General features: G+C 41.5%; 1 protein-coding gene across 1 annotated transcript in view; it reads left to right on the forward strand.

Moving 5' to 3' along the window:
- ctr9 (CTR9 homolog, Paf1/RNA polymerase II complex component) overlaps nt 1–15,669 on the forward strand; it is a 29,750-nt gene that overhangs the window by 2,334 nt on the left and 11,747 nt on the right. Inside the window, exons 2-14 of the mRNA XM_060940840.1 lie at nt 1,848–1,946; nt 2,065–2,304; nt 2,395–2,512; nt 8,506–8,595; nt 8,797–9,053; nt 9,141–9,248; nt 9,334–9,570; nt 9,658–9,747; nt 9,842–9,970; nt 12,256–12,439; nt 12,515–12,603; nt 12,857–13,042; nt 13,132–13,219. Coding sequence (XP_060796823.1) covers nt 1,848–1,946; nt 2,065–2,304; nt 2,395–2,512; nt 8,506–8,595; nt 8,797–9,053; nt 9,141–9,248; nt 9,334–9,570; nt 9,658–9,747; nt 9,842–9,970; nt 12,256–12,439; nt 12,515–12,603; nt 12,857–13,042; nt 13,132–13,219 — 1,915 coding nt within the window. The remainder of the gene's footprint in view (nt 1–1,847; nt 1,947–2,064; nt 2,305–2,394; nt 2,513–8,505; nt 8,596–8,796; nt 9,054–9,140; nt 9,249–9,333; nt 9,571–9,657; nt 9,748–9,841; nt 9,971–12,255; nt 12,440–12,514; nt 12,604–12,856; nt 13,043–13,131; nt 13,220–15,669) is intronic.

Below are 15,669 nucleotides of genomic sequence, written 5' to 3' on the forward strand. Positions count from 1 at the left end.
GACCTGGCGACTTGTCCAGGGTGTACCCCGCCTTTCGCCCGTAGTCAGCTGGGATAGGCTCCAGCTTGCCTGCGACCCTGTAGAAGGATAAAGCGGCTAGAGATAATGAGATGAGATGAGACTTATCGGCCTGTTCGGTTTGTAGCCGTGTTGAATTTAGTTCGTTTGGTCCACGGCAGGTGTCGCTTATCCGCGCGATCTTCACGAGACTTGTGCGAGACTTCGAAATGTGAAGAAGTGTCAGCCAGGTGTCAGTGCTGCCGTTTTGAAACCTGTTTTCCAAACGAAATATTGCACAAAAACGAGTTTAAATGACGATTACTGTCTACTTTTTTCAAACTTTACTGATTGCTATTGAAACAAGCAAAACTTCTGGCTTGATTACATCAGCATTCGAAAGAGGGCGCACGCGTCTTTTGACAGCGTCGGCAGATGTTGGTCACTTTGATTTCCGCCGTACGTTTTACTTCCATCTCAACAAATTTTGTTTACGCCCATTGCTTTGACATACAGACTGATATATTACATAGCATATTTCAAACACTCATAACTTGCTATAGCAGTGACAAAATAGCGATCAAAAATGCATTCCTATGTTTAATAAAATGAGAGAAATAGAATTTATGATTAAAAAATTTGCCTTCAGTTCTCCTTTAATCCAAATGTCAGGAACTTAAAAGAAAGTGTATAGCATCAGTAGTGTCAGTTTGGACTTAAAGCGAGATGGCCTTTCGATTTCTTAAAACTGGTGAAATTTAGTTCCCTCTGAAATTTGGTCATTGTGATATACGTTTATTTCTGTAATATCTAAAAAAAACCAAAAACAGGCTATTCTGTGGCTGGGAAGTTATTTAATTTGAGGGGATTAAAGCAAATAATATGCATGAAATCGCTCGCTTCGTGCAGTTAAGCAGATGGGGAAGTTCAGTGTGCGCATGCACAGGTTTACCTTTTGTTGTCGTCGTCTTTTGGGTTTTACGGTAGCTTCCATCCACAGTGTTGCATTACTGCCATCTACAGGTTTACATTTGAGCGTGCACTGACAGTTCCATCATTCCGTCGCTAAACGAACAGCTGATCACACCGAGGTGCTCGCTGAGCGCCGATATTTATTAGTTTGGTCCCGCGTTTCCTTTCCTTCGTATATAACACAATGTCTTTTCTTCTCGCTTTCCGTGACTGTAGTCGGTCTTTCACGTTTCATTCGCACACTCGCGTCCTCCATTTTTCTCTCCTGTTTCAAATTTGTATCCCACAATGCCTTGCGTGAACGGGGAAAGCCCACCACATGATGCATGATGTAGTATCTTGGATTGCGTCACGGCAAAGCAAGAAATAATAGCAGAGAATTTAGGACTACATGGCTCTAAATTCATTAATTGTTCTATTTAAAAAAAAAATCTAATAAAATCGGAAGTCTGTGATTCGAATTCAGTAGCTTTCGGTCCACTAAACAAAAATAATTGGGTGTCGGGGAAAATTCTTTTTATCACCTAAATCTGAAAGTCAGTCTACCTTTAATGTTTTGTTGGTGGAAAGTTCAGGAATAAAAAGAGAAAAAATATATCCAGAACATCTCTGTTATTATACACGTTTCATTAACGAGCCGAAGATTCGAGTAGTTGGATTAGGATTATAAAATAAATCTTTGCGGTTCTTGGAATTTATTTTACACATAAAGAGATCCCTTGTCCATCCTTAGAGAAAGCCAAGATGCTTTATCATCCAAGAGACTTAAAATTGTTAATGATAATTAATAGAAATAAATCCACTTTAGTATCTTTCGTGCTTTCCTATGAAACAATACTGCATTCGATTTGCATGAACTTTTATTTTTTGTCCTTTAGGTGATTGAGCTGGACTTTGATCAGCTTCCTGAAGGAGATGAAGTGATCAGTATCCTGAAGCAGGAGCACACACAGCTGCACATATGGATCGCACTTGCTGTATGTTTTTCATTTTATCTCTTTTTGCGTGTGAATGAGTGAGCTCAGAATATATTTAAAAAAAAAATCATAAAGTCTTCTCAGGAAATAAGATGTTTTTATTTGTAACTCTCTCTAGTTGGAGTACTACAAACAGGGGAAGACGGAGGACTTTGTGAAGCTGCTGGAGGCGGCGCGTATCGACGGAAACCTGGACTACCGAGACCACGAGAAGGACCAGATGACGTGTCTGGACACACTCGCTGCTTATTACGTCCAGCAGGCTCGCAAAGAGAAGAACAAGGATGCCAAAAAGGACCTTATTAATCAGTCAACGCTCCTGTACACGATGGCGGATAAGATCATCATGTACGATCAGGTGAGAGCGAAGAGAACGCGGAATGAGATATGGACGGTTGTTTGTCATGCAGAGGATACAGACAGGTTTGTTTTTGTTTTTATGTAACAGAACCACTTGTTGGGACGTGCCTGCTTTTGCCTGCTGGAAGGGGACAAGATGGATCAGGCAGACGCCCAGTTTCACTTCGTCCTGAACCAGTCCACTAATAACATCCCTGCGCTGCTGGGTGGGTCACTCCTGCTGGACATCACTCACATGTTCTAGACCAGGGGTTCTCTATTATTAGTCTTCATCTGTTTCATATTTCATCGATGAAGACTATTGTTTTTGGTGATTTTTATTTATTTATTTTTCTTCCAAAAGTTGTTCAGTTTCAGAGGAAATTTTAACCGCTGGTACCCTGGTGAAAAACTTTCAAGGACCTTCAAGGATCCATGAAGTTCTTTATGAGGGTCTTTGAGGATCTCAACAAAGATCATCAAAAGATCTTCAAGGATCTTTAAAATTCTTGGCAAGATCTTCAAGGATCTACAAAGATCTTTTAACTTCTTGCCAAGATCTTCAATGATCTACAAGGATCTTCAAAGTTTTTTTCAAGATCTTCAAGGATCTACAAAGATCTTTTAACTTTTTGCCAAGATCTTCAAGGATCTTCAAAGTTTTTTCAAGATCTTCAAGGGTCTACAAGTATCTTTAAGACCTTGAAGGATCTTCAAAGTTCTTTTCAAGATGTTCAAGGATCTACAAGGATTGTCATTTTTTTTTTCAAGCTCTTCAAAGATCTTTAGAATTCTTGGCAAGTTCTTCAAGGATCTACAAAAATCTTAACTTCTTGCCAAGATCTTCAAGGATCTTTAGAATTCTTGGCAAGCTGTTCAAAGTTCTTTTCAAGATCTTCAAGGATCTTTGAAATTTGTGGCAAGATCTTCAGGGATCTACAAAGATCTTTTAACTTCTTGCCATGATCTTCAATGATCTACAAGGATCTTCAAAGTTTTTTTCAAGATCTTCAAGGATCTACAAAGATCTTTTAACCTCTTGCCAAGATCTTCAAGGATCTTTAGAATTCTTGTCAAGATCTTCAAGGATCTACAAAGATATTTTAACTTATTGCCAAGATCTTCAAGGATCTACAGTTTTCTTGCCAAGATCTTCAATGATCTTCAAAGGGTTTTTTTTCCCCCAAGATCTTCAATGATCTCCAAGTATCTTCAAAGTTTTTTCAAGATCTTCAAGGATCTTTAGAATTCTTATCAGGATCTTCAAGGATCTTTGAAATTCCTGACAAGATTTACAAGAGTCTTAAAAAACAAAAGCCACATTCAATTCCAAACAAAACAATCCTTTATTGATGCTATCATAACATATACACTGACATTTCCAGTAGAAGTCGTCAATTGATTGACCAAGAGATCCTTTCAAGATCTTTGAAACCTTGAAAATCATGAAAGATCCTTTTAAGACGTTGGCTATTCAGGATTCAATGGTATCCTTATCCAATTCTTATGAATCATAATTGTGTAAGTTTCAATCTATTTCCATCCTTGCCAATTCCATTGAATTAGGATCATTGAAAAAAATTGAAAGATCCTCATTAGATCTTTGAGGATCTTAAAGGATCCTCACAAGGATCTCGTAAAGACCTTGACAAGGATCCTTACAAGATCCTGATTAAATCCTTGAGGATTCCAGTTAAGAGCTTTATATGATCCTGAAAAGGATCCTTTTAAGATCTTTGAAGGATCCTTGTTAAATCTTTGCAAGGATCCTGCAGACTCCTCAAAGATCTTGACAAAGATCCTGATCAAATCCTCAAGCCTTAGAAGGATCTTTCTAAGATCTTTGAAAGGTCCTTGTTGAATCCTTGAGGCTCTTAAAGGATCTTTGCAGGGATCATTGTGAGGATCTTTGTAGGATCCTTAAAAGATCTTTGTCAAATCCTTGAGGATCTTTACAAATGATTTTGCAAATGCAAATCTTTGAAGGTCTTTCTAAGATCCTCTGAAGAGTCTTATCGTTAAGGATCTTTGGCAGGTCTTTGACAGTCATCATGGATCCTTAAAGATCCTGTGAGGTTTTTCACCAGGGCAGCCACGGACACCGGAAGCTCACTGACCCAAGATGAGTGACCTTGACCTGTTTTTCAAGGTCACAGAGCATATTTTATGTGATTTTTGTTGAAAATGTCATTTCATTTATTACAGTATCTACTAAAGATATCAGGATTTCCGTCTAGATTTTATTTAACAAAAAACAAATGATGTGCTCATTTCCTACGCAAAAAGCTTCGATGCCAGTCAAGTGGAAAGTGACGCGTTCTGGACCGCAGTCGAAAACAGTTTGGTTTCTCAGTAGCCAAAACCACAATGTGTTCAAGAACACCAATGGTGCCAAAAGTTGTCATTTGCTCTGGACCAGTGCAGGTTCTTCTTTGGTAAAGAAGTCTTTAGCAGTTTTCGAAAAATTGAATTTAATGTATTTTGCATGTTCGCAAAAATGGTCGGTATAGCCATTTCACCATGAGATATTGATTTTGGCTGATAACATGTTATAGATGGTAAACTACCCCAAACATGCACCCATTCTACCTGAATTGAACGTCAAATTTGACCTTTGACCCCCACTTTCCGAGGTCCGGTAGGTCATATTCAGTCATTTTCAGCTGTTTCGATGTACAGATATTTCAGGGAGTAAACACAGTCTTCAGTGCGTATTGTAATAGAAATAAACGGCAAACAGAAGGAGTTTCTTAGTCTGGCTAACGCGACTTCAAAGCTCTGCGAGCATTTGGTCTGGCAAAGATATTAAAGGAACAGTCCACCGTACTTCCATAATGAAATATGCTCTTATCTGAATTGAGACGAGCTGCTCCGTACCTCTCCGAGCTTTGCGCGACCTCCCAGTCAGTCAGACGCAGTCAGACGCGCTGTCACTCCTGTTAGCAATGTAGCTAGGCTCAGTATGGCCAATGGTATTTTTTGGGGCTGTAGTTAGATGCGACCAAACTCTTCCGCGTTTTTCCTGTTTACATAGGTTTATATGACCAGTGATATGAAACAAGTTCAGTTACACAAATTGAAACGTAGCAATTTTCTATGCTATGGAAAGTCCACACTATAATGACAGGCGTACTAACACCTTCTGCGCGCTTCGGCAGCGCATTGATATCTGAGCTCCGTATCAATGCGCTGCCGAAGCGCGCAGAAGGTGTTAGTACGCCTGTCATTATAGTGCGGACTTTCCATAGCATAGAAAATTGCCACGTTTCAATTTTTTTAACTGAACTTGTTTCATATCACTGGTCATATAAACCTATGTAAACAGGAAAAACGCGGAAGAGTTTGGTCGCATCTAACTACAGCCCCAAAAAATACCATTGGCCATACTGAGCCTAGCTACATTGCTAACAGGAGTGACAGCACATCTGACTGACTGGGAGGTCGCGCAAAGCTCGGAGAGGTACGGAGCAGCTCGTCTCAATTCAGATAAGAGCATATTTCATTATGGAAGTACGGTGGACTGTTCCTTTAAGCCCAACCGTTTCTCAAAGGCGTGGTTGACCCACCTCCCTGAAATGCCTCAGTTTGCTACTGGTCGAAGCCAGAAAAGGCTGTGACGAAACTTAAACCAATCACATCACTCTTTCCTCTGACGTATGTGACGCGACGGAAACTGCTTGAGTAACAGGAAGAACATAAATACCTCCAGGGCTGCTCTTTGCTCCATTTTCAATGAGAACTTCCCGTTGAATGCTTTCAATACAGCATCTACCGCTGTGTCAAAGGCTTGCCGCTGCTCCATGTTCGTAATGTTTCTAGTGAATGAAGCGCTTCCGGCATAGATTCTGTAAACAATCTATGGCTTCCGGTCGCAGTTCTACTACATCACTGCCTTGAACACGCCTCTACCCAGGGCTGTTGGAGATGCTCAAAGTTGATTGGCTCCTGATTTTTCGGGAGCTTGGAAGAGCTGTAGATAGCTTGCCTGGCCAGACTAAGCTCGCAACAGGCGTCACGCTTAGGATGGGCGGGCCCAGGCTAGGAGTTTCTATAAACTCATACATAAGAAGAAGTTCTCTTTAAAAAGAGAAGTGTATCAGGTTTAGTTGTTGAAGAGAAGTTGTCAAGCTTTTAAAAAACATAACTGGTAAATAGTGCGGTGAAAGTGTAGATTGGATGTAGTGTAAATGTATTGTAAGAATAGTAACGTTACAGAACTGTGTGTGTAGGAGTAACCGTCTGTGGAGTGATTCACGAAGGGAATGTCGCTTGGCACGAGGCGATTCAAATACTTAGACAGCTTTAGGCGCGAGGTGAATGTTGCGAGGCGAATGGTGTTTGGCCGTGGCAAATGGCGCAAGGCTGTTAACAGTAACGTTGTCAGTTTACGTTTGAAATAGATGAAGACTCGAAATTGTCAGTGACAATTTCAGATTTCTAGGGTTTTTTTTTTTTGAATTGAAAAACAGACTTCATGCACCTCCTCTGAACAAAATCCACCTATTCAAATATTCGGCTCGTTATTTGCGTATGATGTTTGTGTGCCATCCATCGCCAGTCTAGAGAGCGAAATTATTTGTGCAGTCTGAGTGAGAGGAATGGTGTGCTCGCTCTCTGTCTCTCACACCAGTGACACTAACCAATCAAATGAGTCTGTGAGCTCATGTATGTAGAAGAGGGCGGTTAGCGGTTTCCTCCGAGTGTGTTACACACTATGAGATGCAGTTGGCTGGCTTTACATGATGTTAAGCTGCATTCATGTCAACTGGGAATTTTCCGACTCGGAACCTCCGACTTCCCATATGATACCCAATATGAATTCTCAGAAACAGTCTTTTGTTGCTGATTACGAAAACATGGAACGAAATAGTTGTTTGGTTGGTGTTTAATCTATTTTTAAAGTGGATGTGATAATTAGTGAAACTCAAAAGACTGCTTAATACTTTTTATCCCCCGTTGGCCGAAAGGCCCGAAGGGGCATTATGTCGTGGCGATGTCCGTCCATTCATCCCTCTGTCCCGGGAAGGGTGCTGCTCATCTGAAATCAACTCCTCTCGCAATTTTTTGACGAGTTTCAAGAAATTTAACAGGATTCTTTGTTATAGTACAAAGGTAGTATGCATATTGCAATTTCATTAAAATCAGTCGTATTTTCCCAGAGTTCCAGCCCTTGATTAACAACCTTGTACTTTCACAATTTCATGAAGGTGTGCTCGCCTTCTGACATCAACTCCTCACACAATTTTTGGACGAATTTCTCGAAGCTTGGCAAAAGGCCTTGTTATATGACGGTAATACGCATATTGCGATTTAATTTCGTTTGTGAAAATTTTCACAGTTTTGACCCTTGATTAAATAACTTGTACTTTGACAGTTTCATGAGGGTGTACGTTCTTCTGAAATCAACTCCTCTTACAATTTGTGGAGGAATTTCACCAAACTTGGCAAAAGGCTTTGTTATATGACAGTTATACGTGTATTGAAATTTCATTTAATTTGGGCAAATTTTCCCAGAGTTATGCCCTTGATTATTAACAAACTTGTACTTTTGGTAATTTCATCAAGGTGTGCTTGCTTTCTGAGATCAACTTCCTTCACAATTTTTATCCCCCACTGGCCGAAAGGCCCGAAGGGGGATTATGTCGTGGCGATGTCCGTCTGTCTGTCCATCCTGGGAAGGGTACTCACCTTCTGAAATCAACTCCTCTCTCACAATTTTTGGAGGAATTTCACAAAACTTGGCAGGACTCTTTATTATATGTCGGTAATACGCATATTGCAATTTCGTTCAATTCAGTCACATTGAAGAGTTATGGCGTAGTTGCCAACGGGGGATATTGTACTCTCGGAGCGCTCTTGTTAAGTCATGTTGTTATTTCTTTTTACTTTTCATGATAAGCACCACTATTTTAATCGCCTCTAGTTCGGACTCATTTAGGTTTCTTGACTCTCCGAGTTGGAATTACAACTAAAAGAGACGTTGAAATGGGTCTTTCCTACTTGGAAGTCGAAAGTTCCTGCTAGGTCATGAACGCAGCATTAGTATTGACCCTCCCTGGTTGGCCAACGTTTGAGAGAATTGTGGAAAAACAATTTCATGGGCCCCTGGCTGGCTTTATAGACCTCACTTTGAAAACCAAGGTTCAAAAATTCATACAGTAATAAGTAGTGGTGATTATTTTTTTTTCCATTTGTAACTATTATCTGGTTACCTTCATAGGCAAGGCTTGTATTTCTTTCAACAAAAAGGACTACAGAGGAGCTTTGGCTTACTACAAAAAAGCTCTGCGCACAAACCCCGGGTGTCCAGGTGAGAATTTTGTTCTACTCCAAACCTGTACACGTGTTTTAGGATTAAATAGATTTAAAAGCTCATTCACAGGGACTTGCGTGGCAGATGCTGTCGCTCTAAATTCTTATTTAGACACTGTTTGCGAATATCAGCTTCCTGTATTGTAGAATTGATCATCGATGCTTGCTGCTGATGTCTTGAAGTCGTCTTTTTTTTTAGCTGAAGTGAGGCTTGGGATGGGTCACTGCTTTGTGAAGCTGAACAAGCTGGAGAAAGCTCGTCTAGCCTTCAGCCGCGCCCTCGAGCTCAACCCGAAGTGCGTGGGAGCCCTGGTTGGACTCGCCGTCCTTGAACTCAACAACAAAGAGGCTGACTCCATCAAGAACGGCGTGCAGCTGCTCTCCAGAGCTTACACCATTGACCCGAGCAACCCCATGGTGCTCAACCACCTGGCCAACCACTTCTTTTTCAAAAAGGTAAGAGTAGGGAGAGAATACTGCATGAGGAACGTTTTTGTTTCAGAGCATGTGCATTTCAGATTTCTTTTTTTTTTTTTAAACTAGGATTACAGTAAAGTCCAGCATTTGGCCCTTCATGCATTCCACAACACCGAGGTCGAGGCCATGCAGGCTGAGAGCTGCTATCAGCTGGCTCGTTCCTTCCACGTTCAGGTTAGAACCGGGCTCTTGATCTGTGAAGCCTGTGAGATGTGGGTTAAATGTGTTGAAGTATTAAAAATCTTTATTTTTCGTGTAGGAGGATTACGACCAGGCTTTTCAGTATTACTACCAAGCTACTCAGTTCGCCTCGTCCACCTTCGTGTTGCCGTTCTTCGGCCTGGGACAGATGTATGTGTATCGGCGAGACAAAGAAAACGCGGCACAGTGCTTCGAGAAGGTCTTGAAGGCGTACCCGAACAACTACGAAACCATGAAAATTCTCGGTTCGCTTTACGCAACGTCAGACGACCAGGAAAAAAGGGACATCGCTAAAGTAATCCTCGGTTTCTAGAAGTGATTGTAAGTTATGTTGCAGTAAACATGCAATTAGATGTTGATCTTTTGTGTCTTGGTGGTTTAGGGCCATCTAAAGAAAGTTACTGAGCAGTATCCTGATGATGTAGAAGCTTGGATTGAACTTGCTCAGATTCTGGAGCAGACAGACATTCAGGTATGATGGAGATGTTTCTGTAGGGCTGTCCAAGGACTGACTGACTTAAAAAAAAAAAAAAAAAAACAGCTTTAACCACTTTCTCCTTCCACAGGGTGCTCTGTCTGCATACGGCACAGCTACACGCATTCTCCAGGAGAAGGTACAAGCTGACGTGCCTCCTGAGATCCTGAACAATCTGGGAGCCCTGCACTTCAGACTGGGGAACCTTGGAGAAGCAAAGGTAGAAATGGCTGATAGGTTGAGTGTAGAATAATGGCTTTTTTTTCCTCATCTCAAATTAGAGTAGTGTAAACTGAACGGAAATTCCTTCTGATCAAATTTGTTATATAGACGAATAATTGCTGTGGGAGTTTCCCAGAATATACTTTTTGCTGACATTCTGCAGTTTCAGATGTTCTTCCTGTGTGTTACCTCTGGGTTCTCCGATTTCCTCACACTGCCTAAAAACATACTAGTTAGGGGAAATGAGGACTCAAAATTGCCCCTAGGTGTGAATGCGCACTGCGATGGACTGGCTTCCTGTCCTGGGTGTATTTCTGCACTCACGGTTCCTGGAATAGGCTCAGGATCCACTGAGATGCTGACCAAGATAATGTGCTTACTGAAGATGGAGAGATGGGATGGAGTGATGGCACTGCGTGGGATTTAGATGGGATAGGATGGAATGTATTTGATGATGTGTCAGGATCAGATAGGGTTGCATTGGGCAGGATTGGATTGGACAAGAGTGGATAAGATTGTATTGGGCAGGATGGGATGGTATTGGGATTGGATAGGATTTTGTTGGGTAGGACTGGATGGGATTGGATTGAGCAAGATGGGATAAGATTACGTTGGGCAGGATTGGATGGGATGGTAATTGGATAGGATGGGATGGTAATTAGGATTGCATTGGGGAGGACTGGATGGGATGGTAATTAGGATTGCATTGGGCAGGACTGGATGGGATGGTAATTAGGATTGCATTGGACAGGACTGGATGGGATGGTAATTAGGATTGCATTGGGCAGGACTGGATGGGATGGTAATTAGGATTGCATTGGGCAGGACTGGATGGGATGGTAATTAGGATTGCATTGGGCAGGACTGGATGGGATGGTAATTAGGATTGCATAGGATGTCATTGAGTAGGATTGGATGGGATTAGATTGGGCAAGATTGGATAAGATTGTGTTGGGCAGGATGGGATGGGACAGTAATTAGGATTGGATGGGATTAGATTGGGCAAGATTGGATGGGATGATAATTAGGATTGGATAGGATGTCATTGAGTAGGATTGGATGGGATTAGATTGGGCAAGATTGGATAAGATTGCGTTGGGCAGGATGGGATAAGATTGCGTTGGGCAGGATGGGATGGGACAGTAATTAGGATTGGATAGGATTTCATTGGGCAGGAATGGATGGGATGGCAATTAGGATTGCATTGGGCAGGATTGGATGGGATTAGATTGGGCAAGATTGGATAAACTTGCATTGGGCAAGATTGGATAAGATTGTGTTGGGCAGGATTGGAAAGGATTTCATTGGGCAGGATTGGATAAGCTTGCATTGGGCAGGATTGGATGGGATGGTAATTAGGATTGGATAGGATGTCATTGAGTAGGATTGGATGGGATTAGATTGGGCAAGATTGGATAAGATTGCGTTGAGCAAGATGAGATAAGATTGCATTGGGCAGGATTGAATGGGATGGGACAGTAATTAGGATTGGATAGGATTTCATTGGGCAGGATTGGATGGGATGGCAATTAGGATTGCATTGAGCAGGATTGGATGGGATTAGATTGTGCAAGACTGGATAAGCTTGCATTGGGCAAGACTGGATAAGATTGTGTTGGGCAGGATGGGATGGTAATTAGGATTGGATAGGATTTCATTGGGCAGGATTGGATGAGATTAGATTGGGCAAGATTGGATAAGCTTGCATTGGGCAAGAATGGATAAGATTTGGATGGGATGGTAATTGGGATTGGTTAGGATTAGATAGGATGGTATAGGGATTGGATGGGATTGCTTTGGGCGAGATTGGATGGGATGGTGATTGGGATTGAATAGGATTAGATTTTGCAAGATTGGATAAGATTTGGATGGGATGGTAATTGGGATTGGTTAGGATTAGATAGGATGATATAGGGATTGGATGGGATGGTGATTGGGATTGAATGGGATTAGATCGGATAGGAATAGATTACAGCAAAATGGATTGGAATGGGATTGGATTGGGCAGAATTCCAAAGAATTGGATTCCGCAGGACTGGATAAGATTTGATTGTTTTCGATTGGAGGTTCTGGAATTGGATTGTTTTTGATTGGATTGAACAACAGCGTTGTTTTGATTTTGTCATGTACATTTTAAAAGGTTAAGGGAACATGTAAACACAATAAATGAATTATGATTAAGCTCTTTGCGTATAAATTTATCCAGTGACTGGATGTTTTGTCACATCAGAGAGATGTATTTTACCCATAACCCCTCTGTGTGGTTCTTTTATGAAATAAAAGAAATACTTCCTGGCCTCTCTGGAGAGAGCCAAAGCAGAGGGTGAGCACGATGAGCATTACTACAACGCCATCTCCGTTACCACCTCCTACAACCTGGCACGGCTCTATGAGGCCATGTGCGAGTTCCACGAGGCTGAGAAGCTCTACAAGAACATCCTGAGAGAACATCCAAACTATGTCGACTGTAAGGAATCGGAATCATCTTTTAGTAATAAGCTCAAAATAATTGTTGTAATTTATAATTTCTGATCTTTAACAGGTTACTTGCGTCTCGGAGCAATGGCCCGTGACAAAGGCAACTTCTACGAAGCCTCAGACTGGTTTAAAGAAGCTCTTCAGATCAACCAGGTCGTCCTGATTGATGTTTATTTCAGTAATTCACTGATACTATGTATCGAATATATCAGATACGGGATGTTTATAATTATTTCAATTAGGCTTTGTCAACATCATTTGTTAAGAAAAAAATGATAAATTAATCTGAGATTGTCAGCTTGTCTCTGGTTGGTTGTCTGACGTGTCAGTCAAATGATCTCATTCGGGTTCAGCCCGCAGTCTGTCGTCAGCACCGGGTTAATAACATGTCTGTACGTCTTTGCAGGATCACCCAGACGCTTGGTCCCTGATCGGAAATCTGCACTTGGCCAAACAGGAGTGGGGTCCTGGTCAGAAGAAGTTTGAGCGTATCCTGAAGCAGCCGTCTACTCAGAACGACACGTACTCCATGCTGGCGCTGGGGAACGTATGGCTGCAGACACTACACCAGCCTACGAGGGATCGAGAAAAGGTGAGAGACGTGGTTTATGGTTTAGCGCAGCGAGAACGCACAGCGGGCCGTTCGGTCTTCGGCTCATCTTTTCTCGGTTATTGTTTTAGGAAAAAAGGCACCAGGACAGAGCTTTGGCCATTTATAAACAGGTCCTGAGGAACGATGCGAAGAACCTGTATGCTGCCAATGGTATCGGTATGTATTCACCTGCTGTTATTAAAGAATAAAAATACATTTCCGATATACACTCCCCGGCCACTTTAATAGGAACTTGTTCTTGGCTGAGGTGCTTTTCTGCTCACCGCGGTTGTAAAGAGTGATTCTATGAGTTCCTTCCTGGCAGCTCGACCCAATCTGGCCATTTTATCAACTCTGACCTGTCTTATCAGCAAGGCGTTTGTTTCCACCTGCAGAACCATCGCTCGCTCATTCAGTGTTTTTTTGTTTTTCGCGCCATTCCGTGTAGAGACTGGTGTGTGTGTGTGTGAAAACCCCAGGAGATCAGCAGTTTCTGAAATACCGTATTTTCTGGACTATAGAGCGCACCTGTATATAAGCCGCATCCGCTCTATTTTAAAAATAAAAATAAAAAAAAGATATACAAGCCGCACCGGGCTATAAGCCGCAGATATCTATGTTGAAAAATTAGATATTTACTGCATGTACAGAACGATTTTGTACTGTAAATGTACATGTATGTACCTGAACAGATTCTTTCTGAACAGTGCCTTTTAACACGGCAGCAACTTTGCTGATTAAAACGGAACAGAACCAAGAGAAAATAACCGGTATTTATTTACCTTCATTTCTCCTGTGTTTGAAACCACAAGTCACTTTAATCATCTTCGCTGGATTTGAAAATAATTACCAGTTAGTAATTTGTCGTGCGTGTTCTATCTGCTAAAGATCTGCTAATTCTTCTTTGCATTGATTTTTCGTCTTATTTTTGATTCTACTTCCGGTTAGAGCGCCCCTAGCGGTGGAAGAAAAATCCACAGAATAGCCGCACCTTTGTATAAGCCGCATGGTTCAAAACCTAGGAAAAAAGTAGCGGCTTATAGTCCAGAAAATACGGTACTCAAACCAACAGTGAAAGCATGGGTGCAGATCCCGGGGGGGAAATGACACCCCCCCCCCCCCCCCCCCAATAGAAATCCCCTAAATTATTCAAAATTGTACAAACAAATGTATTTTCAGACAAATGATTCCCTGTGCAGTACTTTTTGAATGATGTGGCGAGCCTTTACGAGTTGTGATTTATGGTTGCATGGTATGAGTTGCATATGGGCAAAAAAAAAAAAAATCACTTTTGTTCCCCCCCATCCTGACATCAGATCTGCACCCCTGAGTGAAAGTCACACTTTGAGATCACAATTTTTGATGTGTGATGTTCTGATGTGTGAACATTTAACTGAAGCTTTTGATTGTGTATCTGCATGATTTGATGCATCGTGCTGCTGTCCAGCGATCGGCTGATTACAGAGTTGCATAAAACAGTTGTACAGGTCAATTGGTGTTCCTAATAAAGTGGCCGCTGGGTGTATATTATGGATTCTACATTTAAAGTGCATATTCTGGACCAATTTTGTTTTTTTGTTTTTAATATGAAAGAATGTCCCTTTACACACTCATCCAGAAGGGTAATTTTGCACAAGGCCGTCTGTCTACAGCAGAAAAAAATAAAATCACAAAACGCGTCTGGAAAAATCCCAAGGGAGTCTGGAGCCAGATTCATGACGTCACCTGCGGAAGCGCCAGCAGGCTGCGCGAGCTTTGCACGGTTTCAGTGCACAGCCTGTGTAGACCAAGCACTCCCATTTCTCTCTCATTGTCCGGTCTTTTGGAAACGATGAGTACTCAGGGTTTTTTCTAGAAAAATTTAGTATGAGGGCGCTCACCATGGCGAGGGAGCGAAGCGGGGGGAGATGGTGCCGGTTGTCCCCCCCCCGCCGTGCAAAGCCTTTGAAAAATGCTCCAATGGGACATTCTGAGGCTGTCTGAGAGGGAAATTGTAACAAATTGTCTGTCAACATTGAAAAAGAAAGAAGTAAGGCCAAAAAAAAAAAGTGTGTTTCCGGTAACATGAAATACTAAAATAAGGTTGGTAGGTAGGAAAGGTTTTTTTTTTCTTAATTTTTTTTAATTTTGTTCGAAAAAATTAACACAAGTAAACATCTTACAAAATAGTATTTTGGCACAGAATCCTTTATACCACACATCATAATAAAATAAGTGTTTTAAATCTTTAAACGAATAAAAAAATATCGCGAGAGTTCGAGTTATGATCTACGGAAGCGATATTTCATGATATTTTCATGTAATAACGTGAAAACACCTTATCAAGAAATAACGTGAAAATAGCGTCCTAGGCTAGGCTACTTCCATTAAAAGCAGACGGCCTAGCCTAGCCTATTGTAGAACTTGGGTCGAGCAAAAACATGGCTGAATCCTGAATGACTCCTGTTTGTATAAATAGGGGACTACATAGGCGGCAAAATGTAGTGTTTTTCCCTGCCATGGAAGTGCACTTGTATACTGAAAAGGAAGCAATTTGCATTACAGCCGTGAATGAGGATTCAAAATGGCGGCTCGGCTCAGTTTATGGAGGAGGGCTGATAGAAGTGGCGAAACATTTTACTTTTTTA

The sequence above is a fragment of the Neoarius graeffei genome, chromosome 15 (assembly GCF_027579695.1).
Source record: "Neoarius graeffei isolate fNeoGra1 chromosome 15, fNeoGra1.pri, whole genome shotgun sequence".
Classification (NCBI taxonomy): domain Eukaryota; kingdom Metazoa; phylum Chordata; class Actinopteri; order Siluriformes; family Ariidae; genus Neoarius; species Neoarius graeffei.